The sequence below is a fragment of the Planococcus citri genome, chromosome 2 (genome assembly GCF_950023065.1).
Source record: "Planococcus citri chromosome 2, ihPlaCitr1.1, whole genome shotgun sequence".
NCBI lineage: Eukaryota > Metazoa > Arthropoda > Insecta > Hemiptera > Pseudococcidae > Planococcus > Planococcus citri.
In genome coordinates, this window is record NC_088678.1 from 20,828,702 (window position 1) to 20,844,809 (window position 16,108).

Here is a 16,108-nt window from a genome sequence, read left to right on the forward strand (position 1 = left end):
TAATGACAATTTAACTGCTTTAGAGGCATTTTTTTCAATGTTTTCTCGTCATTGATGTCTCCGATTGGAAATTTATTCAATTTTGATCCCAACTATGCCCATAATTCCAACGTAATACGAACGTAATTAGCAGTTCGTGAAGTTCCATGGCAGGCATTTTGAAATATTGTCCAACGATTTGTGAGAAATAACGTTTTATAGTATTATGAATTTTTTTTATCAAACCACTTTCACTCACATGTTTTCATGTTCATGTATTTTTCTGTAGAAAATATAGTAGAAATGTATTTCTTCGATAAAATGTTGATTGTATGTGATGATTATGTGATGATTGTGTTTAGTGATAATTTGAATACCTCGTAACTGTATTACTTCTCGTGAAATATCAATATATCATCTATCGAAATGGCGTCCCAATCGCGACGTAATTCAAGACCTCGTCGGACTTTGATCCGACGAACCTACGTGATCGAAGAAGAAAGTTTCTTCACCAATGACTCTGATTCTGATTTTGCGCCGAACAAAACCACAAATTATGGTAACACTTCCGATACATCGGATGAAGATTCTCCCGTCCAAAAGTGCCCAAAGAAAACGAAAATCGATCCGAAGAAGAGAAACACTGCTCATTCGACGCAAGATTCAACCTCCGCCTCGAGTCAAGATTCGTTATTTGATAAATCTAAACGTCCGAGTAAACAAAAACCGTCGGGAAAAGGCGTTAAAAAGAATGAAAAACCAGTTCCAAAAGAAACTTTCGTACAAAGTCGATCTCAAGTACCAGTTTTCGTTAATGAAAATGAAGAAGAGTCCGACTCGAGTTTATTTTTTACCGATGAAATAAGCGAAGCTTCAACTATATTGAAAGAACATCCCGAATCGTTACGTAAAAGCTCTCTGTTAAAGAAACCTCACGTAGATTTGAGCCAAAAAAAAGGCACAACCAAGTCTGTGAAAAGAAAAGATCTTAGTGCGAGTCGCAAAGCTGTTAAAAAAATCAAACTCAACGAGTCGGATGACGTAGAATACATACCAGATCCGATCGAGTGTATCACCATTGAATCGGATACTCCTTCCGATTTCGAAGCTACTCCTGTACGAAGCTGTGGCATTAAAATCAAAACCGAGAGAAAATCTTCTCCGCTTGTAATCGATAAAGTAAAGAAAGAAAAATCTCAAGAAATTAAAGCTTCGGTGAAATGTGAAAAAAATGAACGAGCGCAGTCTTCGACTCAAATCACTAATTATCGAGTTGAATCTGAGGAAGACAATTCCACGACCAATGTTCCTCTCGTCAAGAAAGAGAGAGACGATGAAAAACCGGTGACTTCTCGAGTAAAATCAGAAAAGATGAATTCCTCGACAACAGCTGTTCTTAACGTTAAAAAAGAAACAGTTGAAAAATTAACTATTCAATCGCAATTAAAACCGACTCTTAAAAGTAAATATGTGCCAAATCTTAATATAAAAACTGAAAGACGAGTCAAGACTGAAGTAGATTCCTCTACGAGTAGTGATGTTGTTGAAAAAAGTCAGAAAAGTCAGGTAAATAATGAAAAAATTGCATTCTAATTCTGAATATTTACTCGTCATCTAATAAAAATCAACTATAAAAAATATTTCTTTCTGTTTCAGAAAACATTGGGAACCAATCTCAATATAAAAACTGAAAGACGAGTCAAGACTGAAGTTGATTCTTCTGCGAGGAGTGATGTTGCTGAAAAAAGACAGAAAAGTCTGGTAAATATGAAAAAATTGCATTCTAATTCTAAATATTTACTCATCATTTAATATAAAAATCGACTATAAAAACATAATTTCCTTCTTTTTCAGAAAACATTGGGAACCGGTATAGAATGGGAATCTCAAATGCTCGCAGATTTAATGGAATTAGATTTCTTCTTAGCCAAGAATATTATCGGTTTATTCGAAAACGATTGTACTATTCCTTTTATCGCTCGATACCGACGTGAAAATACTAATAACATGGACGCGGATCAACTACGACAGGTCAAAAGTGCCTACGAATACATCAAGTAAGTTTTGCTTTCATACACCCTTGAAAATTATTATCGAACGAGAATTTATTTATTTATTTTATTTCGTAGATCTTTGCAAAAGAAAGCCATAACCGTATTGAAAAAACTCGAAACAGATGGCAAATTGACTGAAACTTTGGAAACCAGTATTTCCCACGTTAGAAGTATCGAAGAGTTGGAATACATTGTGAGCATTTGTGGTGCACTCGAATTACGTCGTATTAGAATATAAATTCTGATTATTTTTCGTATTTTTCAGTACGCTCCGTTCAAACAAGCTTCTTCGAAATCAAAAGCTGAGAAAGCTCGTAATTTAGGTTTAGAAGAGCCAGCTTTAATGGTATTGAATGGTAACGGAGAATTCCTGCCTACGAGTTACGTTGATCCTACAAAAAAAGGTGTTAAAAATGTCGAAGATGTTCTACAATCTGTACAACACATAATGGCGGAAATATTCGCCAAAGACGAAGCGGTTTTGGATTTTATACGTAAAATGTACGTACGAATACATATACGAGTAATTAATTATTCTGGAGAACTATAATCATCGTTCTCTGAAAATTTTACTATCGAATATTTAATTCCACAGCGAAAGTCAGATTCCAATCTTGATTAAAAGCTCCAAAAAGAAAGGAGACGATGTTGACGACGAAAATGGAAAATTTCGTATCTACTACGATTTCAAAAAATACGTCAGAGATTTGCAATCTCATCAGGTACCTACTTTTTCCTATAATCAACTAATAAATATGCGAACATCAAAAATAACAATTTCATTAATTCGTCGTTTTATCAGATTTTAGCGTTAAATCGAGGAGAAAATTTGAAAATATTGTCGGTGAAAATGGTAGTCGACGATTCGTTTCAAGATAAATTGTATAGATTCTGCAGCAACAAGTGGCTTCGGTATGGCAGAGGTTATCCTTTAAGAGGGAAAATGTTCGAGGATAGTTTTAAAGATTCGTACTCAAGACTGAGTAAGTTTACCTTTATTTTTCGTAATTTTTCAAGTTTCAAGTCTGATAAATCGTTCATCTTTCAGTTTGTCCTCTCCTTATACGTCGTACTAAAGCTCAATTGACTCGTAAAGCTCAGGAAACAGCTGTTGAAAACTTTGCTCTGAATTTGAAAAGTTTATTACAAACTCCACCGGTCAAAGGTTGCTCAATTTTAGGAATCGATCCTGGTAAAGTACTACGGTTTTTTTTTCTTTTCATGAAAAAAGTTGTATTTGTGATTAATATTATATTTTAACGTATTTAGGTCTTCGACATGGTGTGAAATTCGCGTTGATTTCTAGCCAAGGCGATGTACTCTGGACCTGTATTCTAAACTTTGACTGGAATACCCCGGATTCTCACAAAAATCAGCAAAATATGAATACAATCAAAAGAAATATGGTACAGCACAGGTAATACGATTATTCTACATGTACTTTTTTAATCCTTCTTTCGCTCTGATTTTTGAAAGTAAATAATGATTTCAGATGCGAATTTGTCGCAATTGGAAACGGTACCGGTTCAAGAGAAATAGAAGCTATGATAAGTCATTACTTGAAAAAAAAATTTTTTGGTCCGGAATTAAACGTTAGCTACACTTTTGTAAACGAACGAGGCGCGTCTATTTACAGTTGTAGCTCTATAGCAAAAGAAGAGTTCCCAAATTTAGATCCTAATTTAATCAGCGCTGGTAAAATATAACTCTTGAGAAGATATCAATGTTTGAAAAAGTACTTTTGCTAATTTGTACTTTGTATACGTAGTTTTTATTGCCAGAAGTTTGCAAGATCCTTTAAGCGAATTTGTCAAAGTTGAACCGAAACATTTAGGAGTCGGAATGTATCAGCACGATATGCCCGAAGTTCGATTAAATCAAAGCTTAGATGAGGTTGTAATGGAATGCGTTAGTTTTACTGGAGTTGATTTAAACACAGCTTCCATTTATTTGCTCAAGTAAGTTTATTAAAAACAAATCACGAGTATTTATTTTAATTTTAATTACGTATTATTGATTGATTTTAATTTTATTGGATCAATATAGACGAGTTTCCGGTTTGGGAGCTACGAAAGCGTCAAACATAATTAAATGGAGGCAGGAGAACGGGCCGTTCAGAAATCGTGTACAATTAAGTAAAGTAAAGATGATCGGCCCGAAAACTTATGAACAGTGTTCGGGATTTTTACGAATTCATCCGCAAACCTGCAGCGTTCCACCGTAAATAGGCAGCTTTTCTTATCGTATTTGTTTTCGTCGCACTGTATTTACATTATTTTCATTCGTGTTTATTTAGGGAGAACTTAAAAAAGAAAGGAGTACCCGGTAACGACGATTATAACCCACTGGATAGCACGTGGATTCATCCAGAATCGTACAGCATCGCGTATCTGTAATTCTATATTTTTTGTCTTTCTCGAAGAAATACTATTTTATGTACTTACGTATATTTTCACGAAATCATTTTGTATTTCAGCTTCATCGGGCACTGCGATTCCAACGTTACGGATCTAGGAACAACGACTTTTATTGAGAGAATCAAAAGAGTAGTTCAGTTGAAAGGTGAGTGAACGTTGCTGAAATAATGATTTGAATTAGACTGGATGCTAGAAAATATTCTACTATTCTGCAGTCCAATAGGCAAAAAGTGCGTCTGGAAGTTGAATTTCACTGGAATTTTCGCGATCTAAAAAAATCAGTTGGGTTTTTTGTTAAGATAGGTCCAGGCATGAAATTTGGTCACTTAAAAAGTGACTTACAATTAGTCACTTATTTCACATGCAAGTCACTTTTGTCGCTATTTCGGCAAAAATGGCCAAATTTTTAAGGATTTGTCGTGTAAAAAAGAAAAAGTGCAAAATTTTAGGAAATGATCAATATTTTTCATGAAAATTATTTAAAATGTAAATGATGTAATTGGATATAGCCGATATTTTCTAAACCATGCTAAGGTAGATCGAAAGATCAGGAAAAAAATTATCACCTGTCAGAATTTCAAGTGCTAAAGTGCCTTTTTTAGAGTTTTGGTGAATTTTTGAAAATCAAATTTAGACCAAAAATGAGGGGAAAAAATCAAAATGTTACCAAATTGACCAAGAAAGCTGAAATTTGATATATATCCTATTTTCGACGCGCCAAATTTCAATCCGTTTTGAGCAGTTCCAGAGCCTCCAACAGATTTTTAAAACAAGAAAGAAGGAGGGTCATTATGGGCATTTTCGTGCCCCTCGCTACTTCGAGACTTGAATGGCCTCTTCTTATAGGGGATGGTCCCTAGTATTAATATTAGGCGGTATTTTCCCAGAAAAGCCCATAGGGGGGGCTGTGGGGTGGCCCCAAGTCGAAAATTTCAAAAAATTTTAGAACCACTGCTCGAAAATGTAAAAAATTAAAAGTAGCGAATATATGTTGCTTTAAGGGTAGGCAATGCAGAACGTAACGCTTTTTTCATTTTTGACCTTTTTGGGGGTTGTGGTGGGGGTATTTCTATTTTTGAAAATTTTGAAACCCCCTTTTTTGACCCTTCCCGTCGAGCCCCGCTAATGCCCTTTTCATGGTTTATTGCTACTAGTAGTAAGTTCAATTGATATCATTTGCAACCCCCTCACCAACTTGGCTCATATCGAAAAATTCAATTTTTGACTTTTTTTTGAGGTCCATATTTTGGGAAACCATGAAAAGCTATCGAGGTCCGGTTTGCGGCAAATATGTTGAATTTTACTTCTTAATCGACTGGCATGCTTGAATTTTTATTTCAAGTCAATTTTTGACCTCATTGTTGCAGATCACTTTTGGGGGTGGCGAACTTTGAGAACCCCTGAAAAAAGTTGTAAAGTGAATTTTTTCAAACTTTGAGCTGAAATGGTCTTAAATACATGTGTTTAACCAATATAATATGCGAATGCGATATTTTAATACAATTTAGTCATTTTGGGTGATTTTATCAAAAAAAGTAGTGTTTTAACAACAGGCATAGCTTTCCGGCAAAAGTTAAGCTACATGTATTCGTGGTAGTCCAGTCATTAAAGACATTTTTGCAGGAAAAATTAATATCAAACCGATCTTTCGCAGATATTGTTCACAGAGGTCCCCTCAACAACCTACTAAAAGTCCTGGCCCCTACGGGGTCCGGAACCCCCTCAAAGGGGGTGGAACCTCGCCCGAAATCAGTTTTTCGCCATTTTCTCTCCCGCATTGCATTTTAGCGAAAAATATGTGGCTAGATAAAAGAATCTATGTCGAATTTCCGATGTAATGATGTATCAACTTCCCTTGTATGTTCAAAAGGGGCGAAACTGCAACCATTCAAATGAAGGGGTTCTCTGAAAAATACATAAAGGCTATAGCCGCTATAGGCTCCTAAGAGGGGTGAAATGGTCATCGAAATCGTTCGAGTTGATATTAGCATGGGAGGTAGGTACCATTGAGAAACTTCCGCGTGGAAAGTTTCAGATCCACACCCCCTCCCCTTTTTGGAGAGCCCCCCTTTTCTGAAACTTCAATAACACTTTTCTCAGCCCCATTCCAACCGATTTTGAAAATTTTTCAGTATGTTATGTATATCCTTATTAGGTATCCCCACAAAAATTTTTAACCCCCTCCCCTCATATTTACCATTCAGGTGTAAAAATGTGTCATAGGGAGGGTTGGGAGTAAAATTGGAATTTTAGGGAAAAAAACTAAGAATTAATGAGTAGGGTATAGTTTTCTTATGATTCGATACCACTGAGCACGAATATGACGTCAGATTTTTTGCTACACTCATCTAGCCCTCTACAGAACACTTGGCCGCCTCAATTTTTATTTTTATTATTGTGAAAAAGCATAATATTAGTTGAAATACGCCATTTTGAAGGGTAAATATAAGGGGAGGGGGTTGAAAATTTTTGTGGGGATACCTAATAAGGATATACATAACATACTGAAAAATTTTCAAAATCGGTTGGAATGGGGCTGAGAAAAGTGTTATTGAAGTTTCAGAACTTTTGTCGGAAAAGCTATGCCTGTTGTTAAAACACTACTTTTTTTGATAAAATCACCCAAAATGACTAAATTGTATTAAAATATCGCATTCGCATATTATATTGGTTAAACACATGTATTTAAGACCATTTCAGCTCAAAGTTTGAAAAAATTCACTTTACAACTTTTTTCAGGGGTTCTCAAAGTTCGCCACCCCCAAAAGTGATCTGCAACAATGAGGTCAAAAATTGACTTGAAATAAAAATTCAAGCATGCCAGTCGATTAAGAAGTAAAATTCAACATATTTGCCGCAAACCGGACCTCGATAGCTTTTCATGGTTTCCCAAAATATGGACCTCAAAAAAAAGTCAAAAATTGAATTTTTCGATATGAGCCAAGTTGGTGAGGGGGTTGCAAATGATATCAATTGAACTTACTACTAGTAGCAATAAACCATGAAAAGGGCATTAGCGGGGCTCGACGGGAAGGGTCAAAAAAGGGGGTTTCAAAATTTTCAAAAATAGAAATACCCCCACCACAACCCCCAAAAAGGTCAAAAATGAAAAAAGCGTTACGTTCTGCATTGCCTACCCTTAAAGCAACATATATTCGCTACTTTTAATTTTTTACATTTTCGAGCAGTGGTTCTAAAAATTTTTGAAATTTTCGACTTGGGGCCACCCCACAGCCCCCCCTATGGGCTTTTCTGGGAAAATACCGCCTAATATTAATACTAGGGACCATCCCCTATAAGAAGAGGCCATTCAAGTCTCGAAGTAGCGAGGGGCACGAAAATGCCCATAATGACCCTCCTTCTTTCCCAAAATTTCATCAAATGGAGATAGAAAGCCGAAATTCGTTTTGCGAGCTAATTTCAATACGCTACGAAGTCGATTGCAGGTGGATTTCAAGTTGTTTTGGAGTCTCCAGCGACTTTTTGAAAATTACTGGAGTCACCAGATTTTTGAAATTTCATCAAACGGACTTAGCAAGCTGACATTTACTTCGCAAACTAATGTCGATGTCGATACGATATAAAGTCGACTGCATAGTGGTTTCAAATGGGTTTGAAGCTTCCAGCTACTTTTTGGCGAGTTTCAAAAATCTACTGGAGGCTCCAAAACGACTTGCAATTCACCTGCAGTCGACTTCATAGCTTATTGAAATTAGTTTGCAGAATGAATTTTGGCTTTCCAACTTCATTTGATGAAATTTTGTGGGAATTTCGAGTTTCAAAAATCTGCTGGAGGATCCAGAACTGCTCAAAACGGGTTGAAACAGTTTCCAACCGATTTGGCATGTCGAAAATAGGGTAAATCCCAAATTTCAGCTTTCTTGGTCAATTTGATAAACTTTTGATTTTTTCCCTCATTTTTGGCCTAAATTTGATTTTCAAAAATTCACCAAAAATCGAAAAAGGCACTTTAGCACTTGAAATTTTGAGAGGTGAATTTTTTGCCTGATCTTTCGATCTACCTTTGTACGGTTTGAAAAATTTTGTGCTAGTCACATGTTGGAAGCTGACCTGTCAATCGAAATGGCTGCCATTTTGTAAGTAGGGCAACTTTTTTTGAGGACGAGGGCTAGAAATGTTCCTTAGGACTCCCCTTCAAGAAAAAAGTTGTCTTGGAGGATCTACCGCGGAGGGAGGGGGTGCAATAGATCCTTATGCGAGCTCCCCGACTAATATAATACATATATATGTACTTTGCTCTCATTCCTCAAAATTTTGGTCACTTTTTTGCTATTTTTCAGTCATTTAAGTCACTAAAAAAAATTAAATACATAGTGGATTTCATGCCTGTGGGTCCAAATTCAGGGTGTCTACCAGGTAGTGAAAGTAGTGAAAAGGTAGTGATTTTGAAAGTCGGTAGTGAAAGTAGTGAAAAAGTAGTGATTTTCAGCAATTTTTCTTAAAAGGTAGTGAAAAATGAAAAAAGCGAAAAATCCAATTTTCCACACAAGAAAATTTTTGTAAAAAATGGGTCATTTGTTGACTTTTTTAGAATTTAAATTACATATTTTTGAAAGCTTTTGCCCTCCTCGCTTCGCTCGGGCTATTTGCTCTTCTTTTTCAATTGAAAAAAATTAATTGTTCAAATTCAAGGAATGTTCGAAGTTTCAATCAGAAAAATACTCCTTTACCTCCATAAAAAAAAACATTTTTTTTTGCTTCTTGAAACATGAATTTTTGAAAGCTTTCTTGGCCTCGCTTCACTTGGGCTCGTTTGCTTTTTTTCACGTTTGGATTTTTTTTTTTTGAATAATAGTTCAAGTTTTAAAATTTTGAAGCAAAAATAATGAACTTCTTCATTCATTACCCAAGAAAACAAGGTTTTTATACCCCTCGAAATTCTAATTTTCGGTAGCCTTTTTCATAAAATTGGTATCTTTTTTACAAATGTTGTTCAAATTTTCCATTATTATTTTTAATTTTTCATTTTGAAAAGTTCTTTATTCGCCCAATTTTATTACAGTAACAAAAACCTTAATCAAAAATTGAAATGACAAAATTATATTCTCAACATCCGCTTGCTTGGAAAAAATCTTGAGATGTTTGAAGATATTGGAATAGCGAAAAATTTTAATGTCAAATTTTGCCTCGTCCACCCCCTCCGCCTCTTGAAAAACACCAAGTGTTTAAAAAATATGTCCTGATAAAGTCCTGATTTTTTATTTTGAAATTTTTTTGCACTTGAAACCCTGAAAAATCAATGCTAAAAATTAGAAAAAAAAATCCTTCATCTTTCATATTTGAAAGAATTTTATTCTCGAAATATGTAGTTGATTTGTTAATTTTTCGAGTTCGCTCATTTTAATGGTTATAAAATCATTGAATTGATTTCAAATTTATGAAAACGTGTACTTACTGCTCTGTAAAAAATTACAAAGTTCAAACAAAAAAAAAAATGAAAAATCGTTTGTGTGGGAGGGGGGGGGGTAAAATTATTTTGGAAGGTAGTGATTTTTTTTTTTTTGAAAGGTAGTGAAAAGGTAGTGATTTTCGGCCGAAAAATTCCGGTAGACATCCTGAAATTGGAATGTCATTAGGCCACGATTTTCGGTTTTTTTGAAAATTGCCAAGAGGTTTATTAAAATGGGTTAAAATTTTTTGAGAAATTCAAATATTTTTGAAAGGATTTTCAGCTCAAAATTGAGTGATAATTTATGATGTATGAAAAAGTGTCTCACTACCATCAAAATGGGTCAAAATTTCACAGGAAATTCAAAATACATAAATTTTGATGAGAATATTTTTGGGCATTTTTAAACATTTCAAATCCATAATTGGGTCATGATTTTTGGGATTTTTGAAAAAATATCATGAAACTTATTAGAAATGGGTTTAATTTTTGCAAAAAATTCAAAAATTTCGACGGAAGTGCTTTTTGAGGATTTTTGAAAAATTTTGAGATGAAAATTAGGTCATGATTTTCGAGGTTTTTGAAAGAAGCGTCTAACGACCTATAAAAGGAATTGAAATTTCAACCGAATGTCCACAAAGATGATCATAAAATTTTTTTGTGCACTTTCAAAGAATTTATACCCAAACTTGGGCCATGGTTTTCGAAATTTCTGAAAAAGTGCCACGCATCCATCTAAATTGCAGGCATGAAATTCGGTCACTTAAAAAGTGACTTTGTCACTATTTCACTTGCAAGTCACTTTTTGTCACTATTTTGGCGAAAATGGTCAAAAAAAAGTGAAAGGTCACTTTTTTTTTGTGATTAGATAGAGACGATTTTTCTAAACCGTGCAAAGGTAGATCGAAAGATCAGGCAAAAATTCATCACCTGTCAGAATTTCAAGTGGTGAAGTGACTTTTTTGATTTTTAGTGAATTTTTGAAAATCAAATTTAGGCCAAAAATGAGGAAAAAAATCAGAATTTTACCAAATTGACCAAGAAAGCTGAAATTTAGGATATACCCTATTTTCGACACGCCAAATCGATTGGAAACTGTTTCAACTCATTTTGAGCAGTTTCGGAGCCTCCAGCAGATTTTTGAAACTCGAAATTTCCCAAAATTTCATCAAATGGAGATTGAAAGCCGAAATTCGTTCTGCGAATTAATTTCAATACGCTACGAAGTCGACTGCAGGTAGATTTCAAGTCGTTTTGGATCCTCCAGCGACTCTTTGAAAGTGCCTGGAATCACCAGATATTTGAAACTTGAAATTCCCACTACATTTTATCAAATGGAGTTAGCAAGCTGAAATTTACTTCGCAAACTCAAGTTTCAAAAATGTACTGGAGGCTCCAGTAATTTAAAAAAAAGTCGCTGGAGGCTCCAAAACGACTTGAAATCCGAAATTAGTTTGCGGAATGAATTTCGGCTTTCTATCTCCACCTGTTCGAGTTTCATAAATCTACTGGAGGCTCCAGTAATTTTCAAAAAGTCGCTGTATGCTCCAAAACGACTTAAAATCCACCTGCAGTCGACTTCGTAGCGTATTGAAATTAGTGTATAGAATAAATTTCGGTTTTCTATCTCCTTTTCTTTGAAATTTTGGGAAATTTCTAGTTTCAAAAATCTGCCGGAGGCTCCAGAACTGCTCAAATTGAGTTGAAACAATTTCCAATCGATTTGGCGTGTCGAAAATAGGGTATACAGTATCCCAAATTTCAGCTTTCTTGGTCAATTTGGTAAAATTTTGATTTTTTTCCTCATTTTTGGCCTAAATTTGATTTTTGAAAATTCACCAAGAATCCTGATTTTGTACAGTTTAAAAAATGTTGTGCAAGTCCTCTGTTGAAACGCAAAATCTGCCAATTGGGCTGATCTGTCAATCAAAATGGCCGCCATTGTGTAAGTAGGACCAATTTTTTTTTTGTACAAGGGCTAGAAATGTTCCTTAGGACTCCCCCTTGTAAGAAAAAATTTGCCCCGAGGATCGACGGGGGCGGGGTACAATAGATCCTTATATGGGCAACCCCTACTAACATTTTGGTCACTTTTTTGCTATTTTTCAGTCACTTAAGGCACTAAAAAAAAATTAAATAGTGGATTTCATGCTTGAAATAGGTTATCATTTCAGAGATGTCCCAAGTCTTCTGAAAACAGGAATTTTTGATGCTTTTTTTTCGTTTTTCGATCATTCGAAAATATCAAAGAAATGGGTTTGACGCAATATTTTGATTTATTTACAGGATTGAAGACAATCGCTGACATTTTAGGCCAATCAGAGAGCACTATTTCGCTCATATACGACGCTTTAATCAAACCGAGCAATTACGATTATCGATCTCAATTCTCAAAACCAGTTTTCAGTACAGGTCTTCGTGGTATAGAAAGTTTAAACGTGGGCGATATTTTACAAGGTAAGTAAAAAGTTCAAATACTTTTTTAAAAAAATTTCTAGGAAAACCCCGTTCATTATCGATTGATATAACATAAAAAATACCTGTCAACTGATAAAACATGTCATATGTTATAATTTTCGTTAGTATACTATTTTTATCGCATTTTTTTTTTTTTTTTTTCAGGAGTCATTTCTAACGTTGTGGCATTTGGAGCTTTTGTAGACATCGGTGTTGGCAAAAGTGGTCTAATACACATCAGTAACATGAATCGGATGAAAGTTCAAATAGGCGATAGAGTCGAAGTGAGATTATTAACCATCGAAAAAGATTCAGGCCGTATTGGGTTGTTTTTAGTGAACAAAAATTAATACGTGAAAAGATACGATAACCTTTAATTCGCCTAGGTATTTATAAATTATAATACAATGAAAAATAATTAACAATGATATGGGATTCTCGTTCAACGATTCCCATCTGGAAAGTAAGGGATTCAAAGGAGGGAGAGAAATTATATATTTTCAGTCTTCTCGATTATCTCGTCGATATGAACACATACGCTTAACATTTCTCCAACAGAAGGGCGATACCTTGTCCTCCTCCGATACAAGCCGATCCAATTCCCAGTTTTTTATTTGTTCTCCTATAAAAGTGATATTAATTTAAGTTCATTGGTTACCAATGAAAAATATCTTAAGTGTACTATTATAGTTGATTTGAATAAAATGATTCGATGTTTATTGTTTACCTTAATTCGTGAACTATATGGGCAGTGATACGAGATCCGGATGCACCTAACGGGTGTCCAAGAGCGATAGCTCCACCGTTCAGATTTAATTTATTGATATCCAAGTTTAAGTCTTTAGCGCAGGCTAATGTTTGGGCAGCGAATGCTTCGTTGATCTGAAAAAATATCCTTCATTAGTATCCCAAAAAATATTTAAAACATGCTACAAGTTGTGAAATCACTTACTTCAACGATATCAATATCGTCTAAAGATTTTCCACTTTCTTTAAGTAATTGTTTGATGGCTGGAGAAGGTCCGATACCCATAATCGTTGGATCAACACCGACCACGGTGTAGCCAACTAATCTTGCCAAGGGGGTCAGTTTATATTCTTTGACAGCTTCTTCACTGGCTACGATCACAGCTCCAGCTCCGTCGCAAATACCCTATGAACAAATTCCAAGTTTATGATTTCCAAATACAATTACCAACGAGAAAACCAATTAAGTACACTAACCGAAGCAGTGCCAGCAGTTACGAGACCATTTTTCTGGAAAATCGACGGTAATTTGTTGAGTCCTTCGATGGTAGTTTGAGGTCTGGGATGTTCATCTAATTTTATTTCTTCTTCCTTTCTTCTAACTGTAATCTTGACGGGGGCTATTTCTTGATCGAAAACTCCACTATCGGCAGCTGTATAAGTAGATATAGAATAAAAAATTATTACAAGACTTGTTTTGGGAGGTATGTGTGGGCAAAAGGCCAATTATCATTGATGAACTTGAGCGCGACATGTAAACAAAAATAAAGTCGCGAGCTCATTTGCCAAAACATTTCTCTTTTTCGTCACTCGACGAATTACACGAAGGGAAAAAAATTAACAAACATAATCGAGCTACTCGATCAAAGGTTAAAGTTTGTTGTAACGGTGACGTCATCGTGCAACTATTTTAACGAGAATTAATTTTTATGTAATAGATAAGAGAATAATTTACACGGGCGGATTGTCTTCTTTTTCTAATTAGGTACTTGAGCGAACGATGTTTACCTTTCTTCCACAGCTGCTGCGATCGTAAAGCGAATTTATCAACTTCTTCGCGACTAATGCTGAACTGAGCGCCGAGTTTTTCAGCAGTCAAGGCCATCGGTAATTTACAATACGAGTCGACTAAACCGGTCCATAAGGAGTCTTCGAATTCGATATTAGCTCCAAGAGGGGCACCGAAACGAACATTACGAACGACATAAGGTGCCTGGCTCATGTTATCAGCTCCTCCAGTCAACACTACTTTGGATTCGCCGACTAATATACTCTGTGAAAATAAATGTTTCAGGAATAGTGTTCAAAAGGTACAGATGAGGGTTGAGAAAATGGAGTACCTGAGATCCATTAACGATTGACTGGAATCCAGAACCGCATAAACGATTAATACCATAAGCAGGCTTTTCGATTGGTACTCCAGCTCGTAATGCTACGTGTCTGGTTAGGAATGCTCCGTCCGGAGAGGTGCCCTGAAAATGATATCGTTATACGTTTATTACTGTGATAGAACAAAGAAAATAGGTGAAACGATAGCCACGCAGACGATACGTACCGATAGTACATTTCCATAAATTACATGATCGATTATTTCAGGATTAACGTTTCCAGCAGCCAAAGCAGCTTTAGCAGCTACTTCGCCTAAATCGGCGACCGAAGTTTTGACAAATTTACCTCCATAGGTACCAAAAGGCGTACGTTTAGCAGCGACGATAAAAATTCCTACACAGAACGATGAATTAGTAGGTACATGAAACACTTGAATTTGAAAACACAAATGGAGTAGGATAAAAATTTGCAAAGCTTACCTTTAGTTAGCACCATGTTTACTGAAATAAAAAATTAAGAATAACGAATACTTTATGATTACAGGAATGAAATGACTGAGACTTAAGTCTACAATACTGTTTTCACATAACCCAACACAACGACACGATTCAACAAACTGCGGAATGAGAATAATGGTAATGAAATCGTCGAGTAAAATATCTACATGCAAAACAGGAAGACGAAAACACAGACTGGTTAAGTGACGTAGCGTCTTATCAAGGTAATGCGAGTACAAGTTACAGTGTACGATTGCGATACTCAAAATCAAAAATGACGGGTCACTAACTTGTTTTTCTCTTGCTCTTTAATACCATGTGTCATTTATGGTGAATTAAGAATTTCATTATTACTCATTAGAGAAGACAAAACAGCTAAAAATGATGATGATGGCGATGACGGTGATGATAAAGTTCAATTGATAAGAAGTTGCGCGAAAATAGGTATCGACTTCGCCTTCGTTGAAATCGAATCTAAACATCGCGATTCGCAGGCAAATGCTGACATTTTTTAAAAATTGCTCGAATGCAGAGGCTGATAGTAAAATCAGACAGCTGTATTGCATTTCATCTTGATTACTTTCATCCAGAAATGTGAATTTTTCATTTAATTTAGCGATGTTATGTTATTTCATCTGCACAAGTATTAGAAAAGTTGCCTACGTTGGTATTCTAAGGTGCACAGAATACCAGAAATAATTAGATTCTGATGGGTATATGGTTGAAGCCGAAGGTAGAATTACCTCATTACCTCGACCTTTTGATTTTTGAAGAAAAACTTATATAACTACCTATAATAAGGGGCCAAACTTCCGGAATGCTATTCTTAAATTTTGACTCAACTGAACTGGATCAAAATACATATCAAAAACCCCCTCAGCCAAATTTTTAGCTGTAGCAATAATCGATCTTTCGATGCTTTACTAATTCGGAATTTTTGAACTTTCTGAATTTCTAACTGGAATAGGGCGAAAGAAAATACCTTTTCAATTTACATAGATGATTTCTCTGATCTTATTTTTTTTATTGGAAATAATTGTGAAAGATCAAAGATGTACAAATCAAATACTTTGAAAGTGTGAACAATGTTTTGGAAATCAGACAGTCTTGAGCATTCATTTATTTTGTGTCTTTTCAGTTAATTTGTTGAAATAATCAATCATCAAATTCGGTCATTTTTTTTTTTTTTCATTTTTGGGCTAAGTACCTACTAAATGG

The 16,108-nt window shown here is 35.2% G+C and overlaps 2 protein-coding genes across 2 annotated transcripts; one reads left to right on the forward strand and one right to left on the reverse strand.

Annotated features, from left to right (window-relative positions):
- Positions 1 to 215: 215 nt before the first annotated feature.
- Positions 216 to 13,036, forward strand: LOC135834950 (S1 RNA-binding domain-containing protein 1). Its single transcript, XM_065348954.1, has 16 exons — positions 216 to 1,545; positions 1,636 to 1,740; positions 1,834 to 2,036; positions 2,109 to 2,226; positions 2,299 to 2,534; positions 2,629 to 2,755; positions 2,836 to 3,016; positions 3,082 to 3,225; positions 3,303 to 3,450; positions 3,526 to 3,728; positions 3,802 to 3,991; positions 4,080 to 4,253; positions 4,330 to 4,425; positions 4,510 to 4,595; positions 12,147 to 12,317; positions 12,483 to 13,036. Exons 1-16 carry the CDS (start codon positions 406 to 408, stop codon positions 12,665 to 12,667), a joined length of 3,507 nt encoding a protein of 1,168 aa, XP_065205026.1. The 5' UTR covers positions 216 to 405; the 3' UTR covers positions 12,668 to 13,036.
- Positions 12,675 to 15,050, reverse strand: LOC135834952 (3-ketoacyl-CoA thiolase, mitochondrial-like). The gene is made up of 8 exons (XM_065348956.1): positions 14,873 to 15,050; positions 14,620 to 14,786; positions 14,405 to 14,536; positions 14,073 to 14,337; positions 13,542 to 13,717; positions 13,270 to 13,470; positions 13,045 to 13,199; positions 12,675 to 12,939 (listed from the first exon to the last, which is right to left on the reverse strand). The coding sequence occupies exons 1-8, from the start codon at positions 14,886 to 14,888 to the stop codon at positions 12,858 to 12,860; spliced, it is 1,194 nt and encodes a 397-aa protein (XP_065205028.1). The 5' UTR covers positions 14,889 to 15,050; the 3' UTR covers positions 12,675 to 12,857.
- Positions 15,051 to 16,108: the final 1,058 nt, after the last annotated feature.